The following is a 9,911-nucleotide window of genomic DNA, read 5'->3' on the forward strand; positions in this document are numbered from 1 at the left end:
ATCCACCAAAATTTTTTACCCTTCAACAGGGTTTTACTCAAACAATCTTAATGGTATATATTCTTTTAAATGTAACTATACCCATTACAATGAAAGACAATAGTGTTTATATTTTCTTTCCTAAATGATCCCCAAGAAAATCAATCCAGTATTGTTTATGTCTCAATGTCCCCAAGGACCACGTCAAAGATTTGACCCAAACTCTCCATTTACCTTCAAACAGAAAAACTCACCTCATGCATGTCATCTGAGACAAACAACACATCATTTACTGACAGAATGGAAAAAATAATAAATAATTACAAAATAATACTAATAAACTAATCATCAAGACTTACAAATTATACTAATCTATAGATTGGATAAAGGAAGGTGCCGGTGTTAGGTAGTTGGGGAGGCTGCAGGGGTGATTGTCCCGGTATGCAAGAATACAAAGTCAAGAAAACATGATTCTCATTACAAGAGAATAGAGATTAGGGTTTACAAAGATACAAGCAAAGCCCGTGACTATGAAACTGAGCGAAGAACTGACTCCATTTTAGAGAAGCTCCTAACCAAAGATCCTTGAACGAGAATCCTATGTCTAATAACAATAACAAACAGAAACCAACAAAAAACTAACCTGGTTACTGTACACTGACCAAGGCCACCAAGTCAAACACAAAACACAATGACTTTGCGCTACGCCTGCGTCACTATTTACAGAGGTCTTAACTAACTTAAGCCGTGGTTAGTCGACATCAATACCAACATCCCTGTTACAAAAGAATCAGTTGCATCAAAAACTCCCCTTCGAAAACATTCTAAGTTGTCACTTCCACGAGTTCTGTAGATTTACAATCCTGCTCCATGTCATTCTCTGTCTCTAACTTGCCTTCCTTACCATCATTGCTGTTGTTGGCGTTGTTGTTTTTGTCATTACCATCCACATCATTTAGTTGATCATGAATGGTGTTGGCATCATCAGCATTTCCATCATTATCACCATTTTCTGATGGTGGAGGCTTCTTAACATCACTACCATCTCCATCTTTTTCATCTTTTGATGATTGAAGCTCCTTACCCCCAGAACAGTACTGAATAGCTAATTCAGGCTTTTCCCCGTGAACAACATTGAGTGTAGTTTTGGCAGCAACAACTTCCATTGGCATAGCACTGCCATCAAACTTGGCATCCATGACAACAGTAGAGGACATGGAAACTTTGGTGTCCATGTCTGGGCTAATGGCAGTAGATATCAGAGAGAGCATATCAGGTCTGGCCTCAATATCAATCCAGCGATCCCCATCCCAATCTCTGGAAATTCTTAGATCCTTTTTATCTATGCTCAGGAATAGATTTTCACCTAACACCATAAGAGTAATTATTAGTTGAAGTGGGATAAGAGAAAGCATCAATCAGATCACAATAAACAAGAAGCAACCGCAACATATACTTTTCAAAACAAATATACCAGGAAAGTAAACTTGCAGATTATGATCACCACTGCTGTTCACTCCAGTTACAACTCCTTCCCACCACCCATCGCTCCACCATGCATCAACAGCAGACCCAACATCAAAGGCAAGCACTGTTTCAGAGCTAGCAGGAGCAGGTCGAATTGTTCGGCGGCCTGAGTACCTCATGCCAAGTTTGTCAGGCATAGCAAGCTTGAAAATTGGGATCCATTCCTACACAATGGCGACTGCATCAGCTTTCATTTCATAGAGAAGAACAAACACATTTATGAGAAAAAAATAAGACACATACAAGTCATATTTCATTTACATACAAAATATTGACAGGGCTAAGTCTGTTACATAGCAATATTTTCTCAATTCTTTCCTCCTTGAAGAATAGAGAAAACAAGAGAAACACCGAAAACAAGTGACGGCAAAATAATTCAATAGCAAACTATAAGAGAGGGTTTATTAAAATCGAACCCAGTTTCAAACCCAGTATAACTAAACTAGAGAATCAGTTTTGCAGCACTGCAAAGTGGCAAAACATTTCAAACCATCAACCTGAATAACCACTGTTCGTGACGAATATCAAATGGAAATTTGTTATTTACACACTATGCTACTTTATTGAGATCAACTAATTGGAAAGATAAAACGATATTTTACAGCCTAAAGCATACCTCAAGCTTGCCATATCCATCTTCATCCTGCACATCATCATATTGAACCTTCATCTGTTTTCTTGATACTTGCAAGACTGTACATCTGAACCAGCAGCCTCGGATGCCACTATCTTGGCACAGTAACTCTATCTTTTCATCAACCTTGAAAACTGAGCCATGCCATGGTTGACAGTCAACATGCTTGAGGGAAAGCAAACTCTTGCCAGACAAGGCATATTTTATTTTCTTGTATGAAGTTTCATAAGTCATCAAGTGGTTACCAGAAATCCTGTTTCCTGAATGATCTGTCACAAACCTTTGACTACTTCTATTAGTTCTGGTCCTCTTATTTCCCAGCTTTACATTTTCACTGGGACTTAGTTCTTCCTCCCCTTCTTCATTTAGGCCATGGCTCATGGAGTCAGGCTCTGAGAACATACTGGAATTCAAACAAGACAGTATCGGTTGATCAAAATACCCGCGCAATTTACTCAAATCAAATGGCTTCACTTTATTACTTCTGAACTGCCTAGAGCACACATGCACTCTGGCTAATAAAGCATCAGGAAACACAGCTGAGCATTTCTCGTAGTGCTCACGAGTTAAGACACAGGCAAGACCATCAACACACTCAGCACTAATGACCTGCGAATAAGGCGTGATAAAAACTTCTTTTGGATGAGGATTCCTTACAGGGACAACACCCTTGACTTCCTTAGTATGGTGAAACCACCTCACTTTAACCTTCTTCTGGCCTCGCTTGTCTTCGTACATGTCCTCCAAGTAAGCAAGGTAGTGATTCTCTCCTTTAGCCATGACAAAGACAAAGGACTGAACCTGAGCATCAGGAAAGAAACGAAAAGGACAAACATCAGTGAACTTCACAGTCAAAGAAAACACAAATGACAAAGTCCCATCCAAACGCATGATGCCTGGTCCCAAGAAGAAATGATATTGCCCAATCCATGCCTACCAATTAAAAATTTATGAAATCTGACCAAGTTTCATCATTCGATTAGAGTTAGGCAAGTAGATCCATGCATGTCCTTCCATTTATAAAAGTCCAGCATCAATCTGTGCCATCTTTCTTTTCTTTACTTGTTGATGCTTACCGCTATTGTGGTCCCATTGCGGCCAAATGCTGGGAAATGTTTGAGCTGTTTACCACATGTCCAAGCAGTGCCTGACCACACAATATCTGAACTTGGTCCATTCCAATTTCTCGAAAGATGGCCCTGTAATAAAAAAGTCAGTGTCAGGTAAACATCTAAACAAAGAATAAGGAACTGAACAAAAAGAAAATCAAGTTGATATACCATATCATCCAGTGCTTGGGCCTTCCGAGCACTAATCTCATTCGTTGCACAATCAGGAGATGCCAAAGCTAGCAGCGCTTCATGTTTTGGTGACTCTGTCATTGAAGACGTTATAAAACTGCAAATTTCAGGGATACTTTGCATAGTGGTTCCTTGGAGAAGATAGATGAATTCTAAAGATCAATGACTTTGCCTAGTTTGTTGCTTCAACCATAAATGGTAGGAAGAACCAAACCATTCAACAATAGTTCATAATGACATTTTTTACATCCATCTAAAAGTGTACTACCACATGTGACTTTATAAAGATTATAATTTTGTAAAAAAGTGGAAGAAAAATGAAATCTAGTTACAAGTATGTGATGGGCAGTAAAGAAAAACTCATAGAAGACCTCAAATTCAACATTAAACTCTTATATAAAGGACAAGTGAAGATGCCAAGTTTAATCATTAAGCTTGGGTGATGCCTGCTAAACAGAATTGTAGATCACTTCAGAATTCTAAACTGATTTGTTAAGAAGGTCTTATATTTAAATGCACTGTAAATGATGCATCCTTGTGTGATTTACTAGTACTATATTTTGAAGCCAAGAAAATAACGGAATAAAAGAAGAAAAGATGAAATACATACTAGATCGATCTCCCTGCAGATGCTGCTTTGAGAGCATAGATGTAAGCCAATCCACAACCTCTCTTCTCGACCTCCATTTGAAACCAGCATGAATTGAATGCTCTGCCCCATATACCCTCACAAACTCCTCAGCAACAACATAAAACATGTGCCTAACACTCCTCTCAGTACCAATAACCGCACGGATGGATTCCCCAGAAGAATCCTTCAAGAAATAGTGAACCACACGGTTACCACGCTCCTGGGAAACAAATTCCTCCTTCCACTCGACGAAACAATGACCATTTCCAGACATTTTGGTATAAAGGACCAAGAGGAGATTTACAACACAGAATCTGCTTGACTACCTATTCACATAACTAAATTCCCAATAAAATTGGAAAAGGATTTTAACACTAGTAAATTAGCTGCCAAAATGACAACCACCATACAATCATCCGGAAGATAGCTAGAATATGGCAACAAGTTATTACCTTTAAAACGATCCCTCTAGCCCAAACCAAAACGTGGAATGACTCAAAAAAGAAGAAGAAAAACAAGGAATCTCACAAAACTGACTAAAATTTACAGAAGATAAGCGTTTGACTATCTAAAAGATCAGAAACTCCAACTACCTAACAATGGATTCCTCAAATAAGTTACAAATGCTTGAACAGAAAATATCCAGCTGACTAGGCCACCTTCAAAATGAACAAAAAAGAAGCTTTTTGCATTCAATCAAAGCTACAACTAACAAATACTAACCCCAAAGATGCCACCATGACTCTCCAGCTAAAATTTCAAAGAATTCTACCAAACAACAGAGGGGAATTAGAAAAAACTGACCAGAACTCAGTAAAAGCTGAGCCTTGAAGATCTGCAAGTAGATCAGAGAAAAACCCAAGAAAACTGAAGTCCAAGCTTGAAAGAACCAAAAGGGACCAAGATATGGCTTTGACTGACTGAACTAAGAGAATCATCAAGCAAACCGCAAAATGGGCACTTTTCTTTAGACTTAAACTCACAATCTTTAGCATCAAAACAGGATCCTTGTTGGAAGATTTCAAGTTTTTTCAAGGGTTCAAGAAAGAGGTGAAAGTTGAAGACTTTGCCTTTGTTCTGATGTGTGGAACATGAGAGAGTGGAAAAAGAGAGAGGTGACAAAGGATGCCAGGGCAAGAGGTGAAAAGTGAGAGCCAAAAAAGGACATTTTGGTGGGTAGTTTGGAAGTTGCAGAGGTTTGGCATGCAGCCGCTGATGGTGAGAGAATGAGAAACCAGAAATGGTAGGAGAAGACAGGTAAAATAAGAATAAATAACATAAATAAACAATATTTTTTATAGATTGTAAATTGGGGGCTGAGTCCATCACTCATTTGGATAGGCCATATGTCCATGGGCCCTCATAACAGCAGGTGTTCCTGCCATTACAAACTGTTTGGCCCAGTGGGGTTTTTCCCATATCCTTTGTTTTCTTTTTCATGTTCTTTCTTTCTTAAAGGTTCAGCTTCAGCTTCCTTCCCCTTCATCATCATTTTTATGCATGAAAATTAAGAATTAATGACTCAACGTTCCTTAAATACAAACAAAGAAAAGAAATTTAGCTATGTCCCAAGCTGCCTACAGCCTTTGTGATGATAAGAAGAGTAAAAAATGGAGAATACAAAGTCAAATTCAAAATGATCTGTGGGTGTGAAAAGATAATTGCAATGACTTTCAATGTCCCATATTTGTTTATCTTTGTTTGCTTCCACAAAGCCACAAGCAAATGAAATCTGTGTGGAGTTTCAAAGATCCCCATGTTCTTACAAAAAGCATCTTTATTTTTTTTTATTTCTTTCTCATTCCACTTGTTATGAATCCTAATGGCTTTTCTTCTTAGACTTTGCAGTGCTAGGATAGCCACTGTTTCAAGCTTCTTTATTTTATTTCCCACTCATACATAAAACTATAATGTTTTGGGGGGTGCTTTATAGTTGAAGCAAATGTTTTCTCCTTTCCTCTAAGGTATGCATTCATTCAGCATGGTCTCTCTCCAAACCCAATGAATTGTTTATCAAGGGTCAAAGATTAAGTTTAAAATACATACAAAAAACCACATCATCTCGCATAAAAGAAGGAAGAAATCTGTTATTAAGTAGTTGGGGTTGTGCCTTTGGAGCGTTTCCACAAGATGAATGCCAGCATGGTGTATTGAATGGGGATCTGCTGGTCACCTACCAGCCAGGTTTGATGATTATCACATGAAAAGGCAGTGTATCCTATTATCATTATTTTTTGAGCGAACCGCAACCACAATGGAAGCTTGTAGATATCCATTAATGGAATCATTTACAGCAGTTCAAAATACTCTTAGGAGTTCAAAATTTCATGTATGTTCACCATGATGACTGGGCTTCACTTAGGCTTCTTTGTCTACACACAATGGGCTACCGAGCAACCTCAACTCATATTTAAAACAGAATCCTAGGTGCAATTGTTAAGCAGGATAATACCGACCACACTGTTGACATAATTATCATAGTCATATCTTAATTTAACAAAATAGTAATCTCGATGTAACCCATTTTTTACGCCAGAGAAAGGACAAGCAAAGGATTATTATTATTATGACTTGTCACGATTTCGAGCAGTGTCGCCGGAGTTTCAAACTGGCCATTCTACGTAAACCCAAACTTGTTTCTGCAATCGGCTTAGTGAGTCAATAGCTAGAGAAGAAGATGTTTCAAGTTCCACTTCTTTTCTCTTTACTTTGTGACAACCCTCTTTTACTGCTTCTTCCCCATCCATGGCTTCCCCTCTGGCTTTTCTCTTCCTCTTTTGCAGCTTCTACTACAGCACTATCCCACTTGGAGCTGGGCCCTGAATGCAGATGGCCATGGTTCAGCAATACTTATAAGCATTCCTAGAGATGGTCAGGCAAAGACCAACCATCAAAATCATGTTGTCCAAGGTTGGCAGTGGCGGCTGCTCTAAGGACAAAACACATGCTGTTTCTGCAACTACATCCGTAGGAACATCTAACCATGAATTAGTGCTATGACTGCATGATTTCTACCCCAACACTTCATCTCAGTCATTTCACCATGTGAGAGCTTCCTTCATCACGTACAATATGGAGGTATCCTAGGCCACCTGGCCATGATGGGGATGATCATAGCTGGATAAACAATGATAAAACTGCATACTCTGACATAATTTACAGGTAGAGAGAGAGAGGGGATATTATTAAGTCAATTTCTCTAACATTAGTATCTGTGCACCTTTGTTCAACAACATTCTGATCAGTATTTCATGGGGTCTATCGTCCATGGGCAGACAGGATTGGACAAGCTATCTTCTTCGAGAGGCAGAACCAGTTAACCAAAACCTTATCCACTTGCCTTCATTAACTAGATGTTTTTCCTGCCATGTTGGATTCAATGATTTCATATCAGGCTAAACAGGTGTGTTGTTTTAGATGACTACCCTTTATTTATTTTTCTTCAATTTCCTCATTATTTCATTCAATCCAAAGAAAAAGAAAAAAAAAGAATTAAGAGAATCTGTACAGTTTCATATCTTAATCCTCTGTTCAGCTTATGCTTATTAATTATCAATTCTTTGCTATTCTGCTTTGCTCATTTCTTGTTTATTAATTACCAGTGCTTGTTTAAGCTAGTCACGCAAGAACAAGAGAAGGAAAAAGAGGAAAAAATTTATCAGAATGTATAGTTGGAGCTAGTATTTACATTGAAAAAGGTACAAAAAAGAGTATCATTTCGCCCCAAAATAGGAACTTCTAGCCAGATTACAATGCTCTCCCTCCCAAAAGGTACAAAAATCACAAAAGGGCTGGCTTCAAGCAACCATCAATCATAATAACAACAAAAGAAGCAACCAACACCAGAAAATGCTCCACATGGCTTCTAAGAAGGCATTTTTACAAAATTTCACCAAGGGAGATCCACTGACTTGGATGAGATGAAGCATGGACATGTAGATATTAGTTCTCATGTGCCAACATTGGGTGCTCGAGTCGATACTGGAGGGCCATGTGAATATCTCCACTGATCACATGCTGAGCATTTATCCAATTTCACACTGTTTTCCAATGTACAAAACTTGCAGGACCAAAATTTGTACTTGGTACCAATGTCTCTGGGCTTTTCTGTGCAGCAAAGCTCACATATTGGGGCTAATGGCTGCATTGGTTTGAAATCAATGACATGCAAAATAAGTAAGATACAAGAAAGGAATTTTCTTATAAACACTTCGTTATTGCTGCATGAAACACTTACCGGGTTCAATAAAGTGCATGATTCACACTCCCACATAGCAGTTATTCCTTGACTTTCAGAAGAATCATCATTAAGCTTGGGCACAGAAGAAGAGGCACTTGAACTAGAATGGGTAGGTATAAGGTTATTAGATTTACATCTCCTTTTAGGAGATTTAAGAGATCTGGCACCACAATTGATAAAAGATACAAGTACCGGAGCATCTGTAGTTAAATCCACAAAACTCGATTCTAAATGGTCGTTCATGGATTGAAAATTTTTATCTGGTTCAAGACTTCGTTTACCAGAGTTTCCACCCAAAGCATGTCCACTAGAAACATCTTTGACCCTCAAGCTCTCTGTTCTTTGCTCCAAGTCCAAATGTTCCTGCTGAGTATCCGCACTATTTTCTTCATCCCCAGCAACCTCAGAGCGATGAGAACCACACCAGATATCATCTTGCAATCTCCTTTCTGCAGCCATTGCAGCTGCTTGTATTGGACTAAGTGCATCCATGATGGTGCTGTCACCACCAAGACGTTTAGGTCCAGAAGGTAATAGAGACCCCAAGCGTGCTCTGTTTTCTGCTGCAGTTAATGCAGTTTGGCGAAGAGATGAAAGCGGAGGTTGTCGGGAAAATCCACCCAAGCGCCTCCCAGGAAGATCAAACCCCTCTCCTGTGCCAGTTATCCTTTTTGCCATGAGCTCCTCACATTCCTGGACGGACATAACAAGGACAAATATGCAAACACATTAAAACTAGCATGCTCCCCTACTTAAATATAGATTCTCCAAATTATTTTCTTATTTACACGCAATAAACAGCAAACGGGATTAATTCATCCTATGTCCTTAGAATATCCAAAGATGAAAGTAAGGGTGTCTCTTCAGACCTTAATTAACTCCCATTTAATTGTTAAAATTCCAGAAACACAAGTAACTAAATGACAACAAGGAAAGCAAAAATGGGACATCTCAAGAACATACACTACAGACCAGTATAAAGCTCCCAAGAAGACATTTCATACAAAGAGAATGGTATGAATTGCAGATGGAAAGAAACCGATATAGAGCTCAAATGCATATTAACCAACAACCAAATATCAACTGCCATTCAAACAGCTTTCCTGTTTCCTTACAAGAAAATATCTTAAGAACTCCCCAAAACACCTATGGACGCTTTGTTGATGATTTGATCCTCAAAGGCCAGAGATTCAAATAACCCCCAACTCTCAAATTAGAGCCTTTAATGGTTTAATACAATAGCACAAACTCAAACAAGGCTAACATGAAAAGAACTACCATGCTGAAAATTAGTATGAATGTGGAAATGAACCATCCATAAAACAGCATTTGACATTGGAAAAATGATGATTAAGGACTATCTAAAAGAACGAAATGGACCTTTCTAAGTTCATCCCAAAGCTTGTAAAAACTAGCATTATGAGGACCATGGGCATTGTGGCAAAGCTCGTGAAGCATTGTATCAAGAACTTGATCAAAGGGATAAAAATCCCAATCCCGGTTAGGTCTCCGCAGCCTTAACTTCACGTGCACTCCACCTCCCACATTCAACCCTAACAGAGCCGGATTATTCGGGCTAAAAATCCAAAAAAAAAAAAA

At 38.7% G+C, this 9,911-nt stretch overlaps 2 protein-coding genes across 6 annotated transcripts in view; both read right to left on the reverse strand.

Annotated features, from left to right (window-relative positions):
• Window positions 1–108: 108 nt before the first annotated feature.
• On the reverse strand, window positions 109–5,323 carry LOC110419174 (Agenet and bromo-adjacent homology (BAH) domain-containing protein). Of its 5 annotated transcripts, none has more exons than XR_002445445.2 (7): window positions 4,052–5,323; window positions 3,421–3,572; window positions 3,217–3,339; window positions 2,123–2,941; window positions 1,454–1,670; window positions 623–1,345; window positions 109–247 (listed from the first exon to the last, which is right to left on the reverse strand). XR_002445445.2 is itself a non-coding variant. In XM_021432098.2 (7 exons), the coding sequence occupies exons 2-7, from the start codon at window positions 4,344–4,346 to the stop codon at window positions 804–806; spliced, it is 2,148 nt and encodes a 715-aa protein (XP_021287773.1). In that variant the 5' UTR covers window positions 4,347–4,731; window positions 4,877–5,323; the 3' UTR covers window positions 437–803. The 5 variants fall into 5 exon arrangements, 4 of the variants coding, with proteins under 4 accessions (XP_021287773.1, XP_021287774.1, XP_021287772.1 ...); XM_021432098.2 differs by lacking the exon at window positions 109–247 and having other exon boundaries at window positions 437–1,345; window positions 4,052–4,731; window positions 4,877–5,323; XM_021432099.2 differs by lacking the exon at window positions 109–247 and having other exon boundaries at window positions 437–1,345; window positions 3,421–3,515.
• Window positions 5,324–7,705: 2,382 nt separating this feature from the next.
• LOC110418916 (zinc ion binding protein) overlaps window positions 7,706–9,911 on the reverse strand; it is a 4,741-nt gene continuing 2,535 nt past the window's right edge. Inside the window, exons 2-4 of the mRNA XM_021431734.1 lie at window positions 9,693–9,888; window positions 8,310–9,005; window positions 7,706–8,213 (exon numbers count right to left, since the gene is read on the reverse strand). Coding sequence (XP_021287409.1) covers window positions 8,022–8,213; window positions 8,310–9,005; window positions 9,693–9,888 — 1,084 coding nt within the window. The 3' untranslated portion in view covers window positions 7,706–8,021. The remainder of the gene's footprint in view (window positions 8,214–8,309; window positions 9,006–9,692; window positions 9,889–9,911) is intronic.

Source organism: Theobroma umbraticum, unplaced genomic scaffold, assembly GCF_002168275.2.
Source record: "Theobroma umbraticum cultivar Fairchild unplaced genomic scaffold, ASM216827v3 scaffold_67.0, whole genome shotgun sequence".
In the NCBI taxonomy this organism is placed as follows: Eukaryota; Viridiplantae; Streptophyta; class Magnoliopsida; order Malvales; family Malvaceae; genus Theobroma; species Theobroma umbraticum.

Bases quoted from the DNA above. Each gene is read 5' to 3' on its own strand.
- LOC110419174 (XM_021432098.2), bottom strand. From the start codon at position 4,346: ATGTCTGGAAATGGTCATTGTTTCGTCGAGTGGAAGGAGGAATTTGTT. The intron at 3,573-4,051 runs GTATGTATTTCA...ATCTTCTCCAAG, and splicing joins TCTGCAGGGAGATCGATCTA to GAACCACTATGCAAAGTATC. The intron at 1,346-1,453 runs GTATATTTGTTT...TTATGGTGTTAG, and splicing joins TCTGCAAGTTTACTTTCCTG to GTGAAAATCTATTCCTGAGC.